This window comes from Sebastes fasciatus, chromosome 21 (assembly GCF_043250625.1).
Source record: "Sebastes fasciatus isolate fSebFas1 chromosome 21, fSebFas1.pri, whole genome shotgun sequence".
Classification (NCBI taxonomy): Eukaryota; Metazoa; Chordata; class Actinopteri; order Perciformes; family Sebastidae; genus Sebastes; species Sebastes fasciatus.
In genome coordinates, this window is record NC_133815.1 from 4,561,624 (window position 1) to 4,577,041 (window position 15,418).

At 40.7% G+C, this 15,418-nt stretch overlaps 1 protein-coding gene across 5 annotated transcripts in view; it reads right to left on the reverse strand.

Annotated features, from left to right (window-relative positions):
• LOC141759794 (A-type potassium channel modulatory protein DPP6-like) overlaps nucleotides 1-15,418 on the reverse strand; it is a 247,028-nt gene that overhangs the window by 57,189 nt on the left and 174,421 nt on the right. For all 5 annotated transcript variants that reach the window (XM_074622183.1, XM_074622184.1, XM_074622186.1 and 2 more), the window contains one exon: nucleotides 11,530-11,644. In XM_074622183.1, coding sequence (XP_074478284.1) covers nucleotides 11,530-11,644 — 115 coding nt within the window. The remainder of the gene's footprint in view (nucleotides 1-11,529; nucleotides 11,645-15,418) is intronic.

Genomic DNA, 15,418 nt, shown 5'->3' on the forward strand with positions numbered 1-15,418 from the left:
TGAGGGAGGTTGTAGAGAAATATATTAAACAGGACATAAATAATCTTCAAGTCCATGTCTGTAAGGTCATGTTGGGACGGATGCTTCAAGTCCTCCTCAGTAACCGGTGTAAGCAAAGTGTGAAAATGCACCGTCCAATTTCAGTCTGGTTCTTAATCAGTTTCCTGTCAACCTCAATTTACCGCCACATGACATCACGTAGCAACTACAGTATACTGTATGCGGCTTTTTCTCTTCTTTAAATCATGAATGTCATGCTGTACTGCAGTACAGACTGCTGTATCTGTGAAAGTTAAAGGGGACGTATCATGCCGTGTTTCAGGTTCATAATTGTATTTTGGGTTTCTACTAGAACATGTTTACCTGCTTTAATGTTCAAAAAACACATTATTTTCCTCATACTGTCTGTGTGAATATAACTGTATTCACCCTCGGTCTGAAACGCTCCGTTTTAGCGCCTGTCTCTTTAAGACCCCCCCCTGAAAAAAGCCCAGTCTGCTCTGATTGGCTTACGAGAAAAATATGGTGCAACTTTGCAAAGGCAATCTGTGGCACATTCCTTTCAAGCGACTCACAAGAGTGTGCTCACTTGCTAACAGTATCTGCTCACTTGTCTTAAACCTCAGAATACCAACATCTGCCCTCCAATAGGCGATTTAGAGTCCCTTCATTTAAACGCAACAGCCTGAAAAATTATTTTACATATCAGTCTATCCTGTTGCTAAACCAAAATCAGTGTGCTGCTAAATGAGATCTGAATCCAGAGGATATAATGTGATATGTTTAATTGTCATAACTGTTTGAATGTCTTTTTTACATCTACAAAAGTGTCATATGTGTGACTGTATGTTTAACCTGTATGTAAATTTATTGAACAGAACTGCCTAAGAATGCAAAATAAATTTCAGTGTAAACTGACAATATGACACTGATATCATATCGTATCGCATCGCATTGTACCGTACCGTATCGCATCGCATCTCACCACACCGTATCGTACCGTCCCGTACCGTGACGTATCGTACCGCACCACAACACATCGCATCGTACCATACCGTGCCTTATTGTACCGCATCTCACCACACCGTATCGTACCGTGACGTATCGTACCGCACCACAACGCATCGCACCGCATCGTACTGTACCGTGTCGTATTGTACCGCATTGCACCGTATCGTACCGTACCATGCCGTATCGCATCGCACCGTATAGTACCATATCATACCGTATCACACCGTACCATATCGTACCTTACAGTATCGTACTGTACCGTATCGTATTGTACCGTACCATGTCATTGCGTATCTGGCATATCATACTCACATTTGTAAACCACTCTGAGACAGATAAGTCACAATTATTGATCAACCTGGAGCTCAACATAAATGACGCATGTCGGCCACGGACACATCGGACAGAGGGAAAAACAAACCTGAGTCATTAAGGGAGAGATGTTCTATCTGCTATAGCACCAACGAACCACAAAGACGAGCTTCAAATGTTCCCTCAGCAAAAACTTAACTTTATCTTGCATTAGACTACAGTTCCTCAAAATTACACCAAGAGTGTTGTGTCAGAGTGATATATCATCAGAAATATCAGATTTGTTAGACAGATGGACAGATCCGTATCCAGATGGCAAAAAGTGCAGATGTAGTTCTTTTTATTGTAAATATTTAAGCATGTGTCGGGGGTTCAGAACAGAGTTATGGGTAATGGGAGTTTACAGATTTTGAAGAAAAATGACGACCAGAGGGTGGGTTATTCCACTATTAGATAGTAAGGCATGAGTAAACCGAAAGATGTAGAGGACACACCGTATATTATCAATGTGTGACATTTAAAACAGAATAAAAAAAACCCGTATAAAGACATGAAAAAAGGTAACAAAGATAGAAATGATTTTCTTTCTTCTCCTTACAACAAAAGCAGAGAGAATATATAATGTCCTTCTCGACACATTTTGATCACCAACCGTGTCTTAACAACTTTTTCTTCTGCAGGCTGGAACGGTTCACCTTAAAAAGAATAAAGAGCGTAGCTGAGACGGGAAAAAAAACACGAGTAAAAGAACAAAGCGGAGCATCGTCGTAACTCCCTCGGGCCTTTGATTAAGACGAACGCGGCATCTGATCATCGGACCAGACAAGCGTATTTAAAGCAGATGCCTCCTGCGATTCATTTCAGCTTAATTTCATCCATCAATGCTCATCACATCATCTCCTGCTACATAATATGACTCATTTCACCTCCATATATATGTGGTGGGAGGATAAAAAGCAAAAGACAGTAAATCAAGAGCTTCTTTGTATCGTCGGCCTGAAGTTTCATTCTGCTAAGTTTCAGTTTAACATTGAATTAAAAATCTGGCCTCCTTCACAGGGACACTGTGACAGGACACGGCAGTTGATGGACACATTGGTTGAGGATCAGAGCTGTGATATTTTAGCTACAGGACTGTTTTCCTAATGTGTGATGTTTAATCCCTCTGCTAAGCCTGCCAGAGTCCATGCTGCACCTGTCATTTTATAGATGAGGTAACCTTTTTATTTTTGAGCTGCAACAGCATCAGAAATATTTGTTCATTTATTATATTGAATATCGAATGAAATAGAAAATGAAGTACTCTATTAGTACTGTATAAGTGCATTACTTTTCATAGGTATAGCTACTAAGTATGAGAACAACCTGAGTGCAACAGTTCCATAAGATTTGCAGACCATTTTATGGAGCAGGGCTAAAGGAAGAACTATTATCCAACATGTCATATCATACTCACATTTGTAAACCACTCTGAGACAGATAAGTCGCAATTATTGATCAAACTGGGGCTCAACATAAATAACGCATGTCGGACACGGACACATCGGACAGAGGGAGAAACAAACCTGAGTCATTAAAGGAGAGATTTTCTATCTGCTATAGCACCAACGAACCACAAAGACGAGCTCCAAATGTTCCCTCAGCAAAAACTTAACTGTGACCACGTCCTCTAATTTTAATCTGACACGTGCTTTGATCTTTTTGTCGCAGCTGTCGGAGACATTTTTTCTTTAAGAGCAGACGGACGGAAGAAGGGGGAGGTTCAGACTGAGTCTGGCAACATAAAAATGACACTAAACATCTTCCTCTTGTCATGTTAACACCATCACATTACAAACTGTTAAAAAAAACAAAAAAACTGTTTAATGTCAGCCTCCGGATCAATGTGAGATCTCATCAACTGGATGTGATCATAAGAGTCTGAGATCTTACGTCGGTAAAATGAGAGCAAAGTTCACACTTCAGTGACGACCAAATGTCTCGAGAGAATCTAAACTATCAATAACAGATCATTGGGAATAAGTTCTATGATACGCACAGTCCTGAAACTTTGTATGCTTTTCAGCTTCAGGCATTTAACTGAATTATATTTGAACAGCAAGTAGAGCTGTAATTAAGAGTTCTTCAATTAACTTAATCAATCATTTAGTGAAGAAATGTAGTTCATCCTTGAGTCCAAGTGGACGTTTTTTGTCAAATTTGAATAAATTCCCTCAGGCGTTCCTGAGATATTGCGTTCACGAGAATCTGAAGTACATATTGGAGTTTTGAGCCGTTTATTCAAAGAGTGATTTTTTTAAGCTTTTCAGACTGTTTCTTTTCAATAGCTGAAGAAGCAAGGCGAGTTTATTCGCCTAGCACTTTCAATGTTAAGGGAATTGAAAGTGTGTTATATAAGACATAAAAAGGCATTATGACAAGATATAAAAGTAACTCAAGGCAACATAAAAAAGACTCATAAACAGTGTTGAAAACATAAACTGAAGCTGAAATGGAATAAATCTGAGTAATGCCGGCACACACTACACGAGAATCAAGATGATTTTGGGCCTGATTTTTGAGTTTTTTGATGGTTCTAAAGATTATCTTGCCAGATATTCCGGTGGTGTGAGGTATGTTAAGAGTGTTTTTTACATCCCCTGATCGGCTCGGAAGTCCATCCTGGCTGCACCGATCTCAAATCACAAATATGAAACATGTTCAATATTTAAAATCGGATGTCCTGTCCTGTGTGTGCTGGGAACCTAGAAGACAGCCGAAGAAGAACAGCCAATTGGGAACCAAACTGACTGAAGGAGGAAGAACAACAATAGTAATGGCAGCCGTGGCAAATGCAAACGTGAAGCATAAAGTAGTAGTAGGATAGACTCAGAAATGGAGGACCAACTTTTTTGATTTCCATTTTTTTTTCCTTTATTCTTCGTCAATTTCTCAGTAGTGCAAAAACTAACATCTCTAATTCTTTCTGCCCGTCGTCCGTCATGTTTGTTTACGCCAAAGTCGGGTTTGATCGCGAGAGAGTTTGCGTGATTTCCATGTGTGTCACATAGTGTGGGCCAACCTTAAATGAAAAAATAAATTATAACGCAAGAGTTAAAACGATACAGTATATTTCAAACTTTTCTCTAACCTTTTAATTTTTATTGAGAAATAAACTCAAATAAACGTATTTCTTACAGAACACCGGTATCTATTCTATCTTGTTAATTATTTATCATGAATTGATTAATCCACTACTAGGTACAGGGGTTGACTGTCTGTCTTACACTGACGGGAGCTTTTTTATACAAGATACTCTGGCCAGCATTATTAACATTACATCGTATTCCTTCTAAAACAATACAGCTATAAGTACACACCATATTCTATGAGTGATGGTGATATGTGGTAAATCTAGTCCCCCTATCCGGCCAGTGCAAGTCAATGTGAGATCAGTGGTGTCTGAGAAAATATCTTTGACTCAAGCATTTAAGTGAAGAAAACTTTTTAAACAAAATTCAGAGTTCCCTTTTTCACTAATCAAAGTTTTAAATTGCAAGAACGCAACAATGACTTGCATCATTCTCCTGAACTTGTGCGTCAGCTGTGTGCGAACGGCGCGTGGCATATTGTGCCTAACAGATGGACAGGCACCGACTGATCCACAGTTCCTCCGCAATTTCATCATGAGGGACAAAAACACCTTTGAAGGCATCTGCTCGATGCCTCACTTGAGTTTAGAGTTTGATAATCAGAGTCGCCAGACTGTGACTATAGACTGCAGCGGAACTTAATAGTGCACATAAGTTGCAGCCTCCCGTCAGATGGCGATGCTTAGAGGGGATAAATTGTGATTTTATAATCAGTTATGATATCCAGATTTATGGATTGAACACAGAGGCAGTTGCCAGAAAAAATAAGGTCATTCAAACAGAGTTTACATTTAAAATGACATGTTCTATATATAGCACAATCCCCTTAAAGGCAAATCCATTTTCTGTAGTTAAGTATGTCTTTATCTCACCCTCACAGACTGCTGCGATCATAGGCAGAAACTTTGAATTAGTCTGACAAAAGCCAACTGTCGGCCCCGGCAGGGTCAGCTCACATGAGCAGTTTATATGCTAATGTGACGCGGCCTCTTTTCAATACAATAGAGTTTTGATCGAACACTGAACCCGACAATTTAAAAGATAATTTGAGTGTGTGACGGAGTCAAATACAGTAAATCTGCAGTGCTGGCTACAAAAAGAAAAGGTGATCCTGTCTAATCATATTGAGGTTTTGCAAGTATGGCATTCTAAAATTAGATATTTACCCCCTAAAAGAAGAACCAAGTTACCTTTGAACTGGAGGCCAATGCAGAGCTAAGAGGAGAGTCAATATTGGACTAACATTTACGTTGTGGATGGAAACACGACTCTGGATGAATGATAATGTTGCTTTGTGTCTGCCGGATGTTTAAATATGCAACTGTTTGCTAACAAGTTCGCCATGTCAACTTTATAAGATGATAATAACTCAGTAATGTAACGGTGTGTTTCTTTAAACTTTGTAAATATAAGAACAAGTTGTGATCCAAAGATCCACAATAATTTTCTCGTAAATCTACTTTTTCATGCTTGGTATCGTTGGAAACTAGAAATTCAGAGCTTTCCAACGGATCATAAACGCACCTCGTATCAGAGACACAGCCACAGACACAGTGGTTGAAATGTAGCTATCAAACTTCACACTTTACCATCACACTCTGTTCACATTGACACCAATCTATGTTATTAAAAATCAAATATCATACAAGATGAAATAAAGATTTCATCCTGAATTGAAAGTGAAAGTCTAGCAACACTAAAACAGAATATACATCCGTTACTGGTGATACAGTAAAAAAGCCAAATCCAGCAGAGTGGTGTAGAGATATCTCATTAGGCAGTCGGTTGTACCATTGAGGATATTTTTTTGTGAATTTGGTGAGGGCATCTTGGAGGGAGATTGCAAACTCATGCACGGTGGGTATTTTTTTGAGCGGATTCCAGCATTTCAGTGTGTTTAAATTTATTATTATAGAAACTTATAATACTAAGTCAGCAAAATAATAAATAAATTAAGGCTTTATTTCTTCCTGAAAATTGTATTCCTGGTGGTGTGGAGAAGAATTTGAAACAATATTTAGACTAGAAAATTTACAGAAAGTGTAACTGAATGGTATAAGTAGATATGAAAATGCAAATAACTGGAAAAAAATGTTTGAATCTTTTTTGGTTTCTGTGGGTAGTGAGCGGTGCATTGGAAGAAAAATATATTCCTGAAATCTTGGCTATACGACACTGTACGTTGGTTCAAAAATAATGGGATACAACAGAGTCAGAGACACGGCAGTATGCAGACGATCAAACACGTTCTCATCCCAACTCGTCACATACTGACGCTTTGTCAGACCCCTTTGCGTCACTTTTTGGTTGTAGTAAACACGTGCTTAATGTTGTGAATTAAACAAAAACACTTGCTTAGGTTTAGGCAACAAAAATACTTAGTTAAGTTTAGGAAAAAAACGACATGGTTAGACTTAAAACTACTACGCTTGTACAGTGACAATGTGACTTGACGTGAACACGGGACATGAACGAACGGCTGATTGTAACGTGAAAGTGAAACTTAACGCATGGGACAAAAACAGCGGTCTCCTGGATGAAAGCCTTGTGTCGAGCGCCTCGTGCAAACGCCGATGGTTGGACAAAGCGTCTGTATTTGACGCCCTGGGAATGAGAACGGGCTGGATGATCAGGAAAAAAATAAAAATGTTATAACCATTATACATACAGCCAGGGATATGGATAACTCCTACAGTATATTCTATGTCATATCTCAAATATGACCAAAACAAAGCTAAGAATAAAACCTTGGATACTAGTGAGCTTAGATGTACAACACATTGTTGAATGCCACTGAAGTAGCCATGAGAGTGATCGTCGGCTCCATGCAACAATCTCTGTTACTGCTTGCATTCAGCTGCACCAAATGAATGTATTATGATCCTCCCACAGTTTCAGCTAGCTGTCACTCTGTCAGTCAGCCTGACATCCCTCAGTCTGAGGAATACCCACATGCCAATTGTGAACATCTGACCTAGTTGCATTGATGTAGAGAACAGAGCAACCTCTTAGCAATATGGAGCTATCAGTTACAGCAGACACCGGTTGTCAGAGAAGGAAAAGGAGAGCGAAAGTCTACGTGTGTGTGAGTGTGTGTGAGTGTGTGTGTGTGTGAGAACAAAGTGGTTGTCAGGAGCAGTTAGAAACTGGCTGGCCTGTCTGGCAGGGGAACATCCATCAACAGGCCCTCCTAACTGAGTGGAAACAACATGCTATCTCATAACTCCTCACATGAGCCACACCGCTACAGTTTGCTGTTCGAGGTGCCCTTGTTCCCAAAATGTTTCTCCTTGATGTGTAATTACAGCAAAGTAAGTTGTTCTGAATGACCGCTGGATTTAGCATTTTAAGTAGGAAAATCCTCCGCAAGGCACAAAACATTAGCGATGTACCTGCTGGGCCCATTTGCAGTGCAAAAAAAATGCACAATTTCCCAAAAGAAATGTCTGTAATCAAGCCCTTAATGTCCTATTTTCTTAAAAGTAGTGGAAAAAAATCTGCTTCCTCAAAAGATTATTTTAAATCAAGCTTATTTTTCTTGATTCTGGCTCAATTACAGTACCGGCCTTTAATGCTTGTTTAAAGATCTAAAAATATTCTTAAAACAAGATTTCCTGGCAGATCGCAGATTCTTTTCACTTAAAAAAGTGGAGTCTTTAGTACTAAATCACAGACACAACTGCCTTAGTGAGATGGTGGCCAACCAGTCTTTGACTGATTTATAGCAGCTACTAAAAAATCAGCAGTAAGCATACTGTAGAGTTGTGTGTTATCAGTACCTGAGAATCAAGGTCTTCTTTTTCCCACACTCACTATTTTGTTCACAATCACACAGGGAGGAATTCATTTTAAGAGGCAGAGATAGCAATTTCTGCCCAGACAGGAGCCTGAATAGACCGCGTAGAATACAATACAGCAGCCTGCATCTTTGGAGATCATCATCAGCAGCGTGTGAAATACAATACTCTTTTCAGTGGTTTCCCGTAATTTGAATACACGCTTTAGAGAAACCTCGTCACTGTTCTTTCTCCGCACACACTGTTTCTCGACAGGAACAAAAAAATTTTTAATGAGGCTCCCTCCATGTGAGCATACAAATACTACATTTACTCAGTCTTTAAGAACACCACAAGAGCAATCCAATATGTATTATGAACTAAATTATTAAATCTGAACCACTCACAACTGAAATGTGGATTTTGCAAAAGGTGCTGCAGCTCAAAAAGGGAAAATATTCCAAATAGCTGCCCAAAAACTACACTCATATGTGATTTTGAATCAACTAATTCCCAAATCAAGGGCATTAATATGCTACTATAACAGCCTCCACTCCTCTTGGAAGGATTTCCACATGATCGTGCCACCTGGATGAAGGTATTTGCCTCCTTTCAGCCACAAGAGCATCAGAGAGCCCAATGATATTGGGCGTTAAGGCCTGGCTCACAGTCAGCGTTCCAGTTCATCCCAAAGGTGCTGGATGGGGTTGAGGTCGGGGCTTTGTGTTCTTTGTGGACCTGACTTTGTGCACAGGGGCATAGACCTACATACATTAACTGTTGCAACAAAGTTGGGAGCACACTAAAGCACAAAAGGCCAAACCAGGAGAACAGCCCCAGACTGTCAGTACACAAAAATGTATGCGGACAGGAGCGTCCTGGTTGAAAATCCTAAATATTAAATGGTAAGTTCACACAATCAACAAACTTCAAGTCTCAGAAAAAAGAGTATAATGAGTTGCAAGTCTGCAATGTTTTGAGTAAGGATTTGTTGGTTATATTATGTGCTGAACGTCCCAGATATATAACAGCACATTTAACCCCTTACCAATGTGCCCTCTTTTTTAGATGTGTAGGGATGAGGATTGATGTTAAGGAGTAGATAAATAGTCAACAGTATGTCACATAGAAGTGGTGTACATCATCTAAAGGCTGGGAACCTGAAGACTAATTTGAGATACATCTCTCATTAATAAGAAATAAAAATAAACAAATAAATAAATTGATTAATTAAAATAAATTGTAAAAGTGTATAAGGGCTTAGAACATTAAGATGGAAGTATATGATGGTCATTCCCATGCTCTTTTATGTCTCATAAGTTGTTGCAGCAATTTTGGGTTGATACCATTTGTTACACAGATTTGGTGCTAAATTTAAAAAAAATGTACCACTTGAGAAATGACAAAAATTATCAATAATCCCTCCAAAATACCACAATAGGACACCAAGACCTTGAGGAACACCATAGAAAATTCCATGCTGTGATTTGGTATCAAAAACTGTTGACATTTGGAGATTTCTGCAATAATTGTTTTTTTTGGCGATTGGATGGCGAGCACTTCTGTTCTGTAAACTGCTCCAAAAAAAACTCCTTAATGTCAGTCTACCTAGGGAAGCCATCCATCCTCTGAATGCTCTAGGTCTCTAGTTTGTGGCTGTAAAGTCTCATGCATCTGTGATTATCCTAGAGGTCACCAGAGGTCCTTTTATACAGTGAAGTCAAAATTCTAAAAATGGTCTCACTATATGAGACTACTATTTGTCCGTCCCGACAAGCTAGCATGACATGTTACCAATGGATTCCTTAGGTTTTTCTAATTTCATGTTACCAGTATCTTCACTCTAGCTTTAAAACTGAGTCTGCGACAACCTCTGAAAGACAGAATAGCAGGCGGGCCGGCCAGCGAGACGTCTGATTAAGGGTTTAAGGGTAAGCTTTTCCTGTAACTAAAATATATTTGACTCTGTAGAATCCAAATTTAATTAACACTTCGCAAATACAGCAACCCCAAGAAGAAGAAAAATAAACTGGCTGTGCTCAAACAAACCACTGTCCTTGAGGAGCTGCATTACCCTGAAGCTCATCTCAGTTGGTCAGGATACCCAATTAATCCACACCAACTTTCAAAAACAGCATCTGATGAGGCCAAAGCGTATTCTAATATCCCCAAAGCCTCTAAAACACTAAACATCCTCTACAAACAGCCCTTTAATGGCCAGTCAGCTGGAGGCCTCCCAGTTGCTGCAGGGAACCCGGGTTCATGTCGAGACTTGGAGCGGAACAGCAGTTCTGCTTGAGCACACCGGAGTCGCACGCAGGGAGGGGATGGATTAGGGGCGAGGTTACAAGCTGGAGACACCACCTGCCCGGCCTCCGCTTTCTGCCCCGACTCCCGCTGGGGCCCGCCTTGTTTGGAAGCGGCACATTAAACCGCTCCGGTTCATCCGAGTCCAAAAACAAATGCCCCGGTACAGGAACAGGTCACAGCCAGGAGGTGACGCCGCATTTTAGGCCTCGCTGCTTTGACACCTGCCGCTGCGTTGAGGTCTACTCTGGCGATATTTCTGCTCCGACACCTGTCTGGATCTCTACGGATTATGTAGAAAAAACACTGAAGTTATTTTATAATCGCAGACCGTGCTTCGCCGTCGCGCCATCGACATCCTCAGAAACATTAACTGAGACAGAAAATCATAAACAAGGAACAGTGATTACTGTCTTTGTGACTGAATTATAGAGCACACACATTGGCAGTTGTATTGACTGATTTGGCTCTGGCAGCACATAAAACCATATCAAGGAGCTTTATGAGGCTGGATACAAACAGATGGCCTATTGATTAAAGTTTCATGTAAATGTGCAAACGGAGGACCTGAAGGTCACTCTGAAGGGAAACTCAGATGCCTTAAAATAACTTTGGAAATCGTAGAACTCCAAAATGTGTGTGTTTGTGTGTGTGTAGGGAAAAGAGCACTACTGTAAGTAAAGGAGACAGATTGCGTTTCTGAGGAAAGCTGACTTCAATGAGGTTTGCTGACCTTCACTAAATGTGTCTCTTATAGCAAGAAAAAGAGCGCCCATGTGGAAGATAACTGTGACATTACAGCGGGTGACCACACACGCAAGGACAGCGATACTGACATGCACACGTTATTGTTTGCATTGTTCCTGGGGAGATAGATTGCGGAACCTAATGGGCATGTCCGTGCATAATAATAGCTTGTGTACACAAAGCGATGTGCGGTGTGTGGTGTCGTGACCCCCCCACTCCCTCCCTCCCCGTCCTGCGCCGTGTACCTGGTGTCAACAGGATGACGGAGGTGACGATCAGCGAGCAGATGACCAGAATGACAAGGAGGGCGATCGCTATTCCCTTCCAGTTCCTCTGCGGAGGGTTACTGCCCACCAGCTCCTGCAGAGAGACACACAGAGAGAGGAGGGGGGAAAAGGACATGGTCAGAAACAGTAACTTAGCGTGGGAGCAAATCAGAGGACGACTTACGGAGGATGAGGATGAAATGAAAGACTGATTGGAGAGAACAATATGTGGGACGTGAGACAGAAGCAAAAAAAAGAGAGAGAAATATCTAAAGAAACTTAAGAACAGAGAAATAATCAGAGGTGGTATAAATGGCAAACTCATGAAAAGGAACAACGGGGGCGTCAGTCAAGGGCGAACGTGAGTCAGTCGCAGCATCTCGGTTCTCAAGGAGACACGCTAGCAGCAGCAGCAGGAGGAGGAAGAGGAGGAGGAGGAGGGGGGGATCCTTAATGAGCCGAGCATCAGCGGCCATCACCCCCAAACGAATGTGACAGATAAAAATGGAGCCCACGACACGTCGGTGAATTGCATGCTTGACAAAAGCTCGGCAGCAGTACAGAGAGAGAAAGGTCGGGGAAACGAGTCGGAGTTATGAGCAACCTTGAGGGGATTTTTCTTTGTGTTTGTTTGTCTAACCGACAAATCCAGAAACAAATGAACTTATTGCAGTTTAATGCTGTTATTAAGTGAAAACTGAATTTGAAAGAATGAATGTGGCACTAGACAAAGCATCACCGCAGGATATGAAATAAAAACAATAGGGGGAAAGCAGCTTTAGGCTCCTTGTTCAGGCACAAATCGAATAAAGTGCAGGCGAAATGTATTTGACACGCGGCGATGTGCAGCAGGTGGCTCGGTTCGGCGAAAAGTTAAACGAGCTCAAAAGTTTTCACCATATATTACGGTAACAATTCCAGACAGTCCAGTCAGCAGCTATACGGACGACTCTGGATGTCCTCCAAACTTCCAGTCCAGAGCGTCTTAGCAACTAAAGCACCCAGAGGTGAAAAAAAAAAATGGCTCAGTGTTTGACAAAGCATCCCTGAAAGTTTCCCACCTCAGCCCTCAGCCTCGGTCTGGCTCGCACACAGATGAACCGGCGCCAAAACCACAACCGAGGGGGACTCTGCAGAAAGAGTCCAGCGCCCAAACTATTAGTGGAGGATTAATAACTTCTTAATTAGTTTATAGAGGGATAAAAGAGTGAAGCAGAACATGTGCTTCGGGGACCTGTGGCTGGAGCGTTAATGAAAACACGCTAAGGCTTTAATGAAGCTGAATGGCTGAGCTGTGAAGCAAACCTTTTTACTGACCTCGTTCCCACCTTAATTGAAAGGAGCCTAAGACATCATTAGCCTGCAGATAAGAGCAATCGGGGCTATTTACCAGACTGCCCATTACCCATATTCATTACAACTGTTAGTTATAGCCTGTTGCGGTCCCAGGGCCTCTGCCAGGGCTGGTGTGTGTTGGGTTGTGTTGTGTGTTGGGATGTGTTGTGTGTTGTTTTTCAATTAGGGATGCCCCCTCTTAGTTGATTTGCCAACTAATCAGTCGTTTAGGTCTTAGTCGACTAAGATTTTTTTAGTCGATTTAGTCATTTTTTTGTCATTTTTATGCTTTTTTATGCTGATTGACTTCTATCCAAGAAACTTATGAGCACATCTCTGGTAAACATAAGATTTAAAGTGGTGCTTTTGTGTAAAACTCAGTTTTTCAGATCTGTCGATTAAATCAACTAGACGATTAATCAACTAATAATTTCTTTGGTCAGGGTGGACGGCCCTACTTTCTGTGTTGCTGGTTCCTGGTTGGTGGAGCTGAAGGACATCATGGAATTGAACGCAGCTGGCCAGTGTCTCCAGTCTATAAGATCCGCCCCATAGTGGGATTCTGGAACCGCCTTGTTGGACTTTTGATTTGCTGTAGTATTACCTTAGTTAACCTGGCAGTATATTTCTCTGCTAGTTTCATTTGAAAGTATTTAATCACAATTAATCACACATTTTTTATCTGTTCAAAATGTACCTTAAAGGGAGAGTTGTCAAGTATTTAATACTCTTATCAACATGGGAGTGCGCAAATATGCTGCTTTATGCAAATGTATGTATATATGTATTATTGTAAATCAATTAACAACACAAAACAATGACAGATATTATCCAGAAACCCTCACAGGTACTGCATTTAGCATACAAAATATGCTCCAATCATAACATGGCCAACTCAAGCCCAACAGGCAACAACAGCTGTCATAAAGTGGACATGTCTGTAAAGGGGAAACTCGTGGGTACCCATATAACCTATTTTCACATATCTTGAGGTCAGAGGTCAAGGGACCCCTTTGAAAATGGCCATACCAGTTTTTCCTCGCCAAAATTTAGCTTAAGTTTGGAGCGTTATTTATCCTCCTTCGCAACATGTAGGCTAGTATGACATGGTTGGTACCGATGGATTCCTTAGGTTTACTAGTTTCATATGATGCAAGTATCTTCACTCTAGCTTTAAAACTGAGCCCGCTACAACCTAAAAACTAATTACTAACTAATTTAATCTTAAATAAAATTAATTTTTTGTGTTAATCCCTCATGTGCGCTTCCCTTATTTGCTGTGGTCTAAAGCCGGACCATAACAAGCCATACTGCAGAGTTGTGACAGCCACAATGCATAACACAATGAACAGGACAAAGTTTAACATACTGCTTTACATGTAATATGTCTATTGAGTTTGTGAGCTAAGCAGTGCAGATGACAGATGATTTGCTCTCGGTGAGAAGGATTCAATAAGCTTATGACACAGATTGGAGAGGGTAAACATGACAGGGTTGTTCCAGAAGTCATTCCACTGCTTTAAAGTCCCATCTGGAAGTTTTCTTTTAATGATATCCTCAATGTTCTTCAGCAGAGGAAAAAGTCCGCTGCTCCAGACAAATAAGCCGGTTAGAGGTGAAAATTAGAGTCGTAGCAAATTTAGAATGTGTAACTGTGAACAAAAAAGACATTTCCATAGTTACTGAATTCATCACACATTGACTAACATGATTTATTACTGCTGAATGTAATATGTGGTTTCTACAAAGCCATTAGCAGGGAACACCACAGAACTTTAAACTCAGTGATTGGATGTTTCTTAATAAAAATACTTCTTGGGAGTTGACTTCTGTCCTTTGTCCAATTTTATTTGCACAGCCTTGTGCCTTTAACTTTCTTTTTACAATTAAGAACCAGATATTTCTATCACAGTTACTCATCTTTTGTGCCCAATGATTCAACAAGAATTTCATGACCAATAAATCCCTGTAATTACTCCAAGCCTCAGCCATCTCACATTGTCTAGTCTAAAGACAGATACTAACTTGAAACCAATCACAAACGTTACAGAGAACCACCAACTCTTGTAAAAAATAAAATAATGGGCTCCGTCTGAGTGACAGCGAAAGGAGCTTTAACCTCCAGTTCATTAAAACTCAACTCAATAAATCAACGTTCTTATGGGTCCAAATTCAAACGGAGGAACGGCTGATTAGACAGTGATCAGGGCCGATTACTGCAAAATGATCAGATCCATAAACATAAACAACAAACGCCCAGTTATGAGTTCAGTTTAGGGAATCACCGATCCGATACCGATATCAGATATCGGGCTGACACTGACTCAGATAGCTGGATCGGGTATTGATGACAATGGGGCCGATCTATTCAGTTTAATTCAACGTCTACGTCTGATTACACATGCACATATTACAGAGATATGGAGGTTTTTCACGCTTGCTACGCCAACAACTTCTACGGCTACTTGCAATATCTGCAAAGCCAATGTTTCAAGGGGTGGCAGTAGCATTGGAAAATGTAACACAACCAACA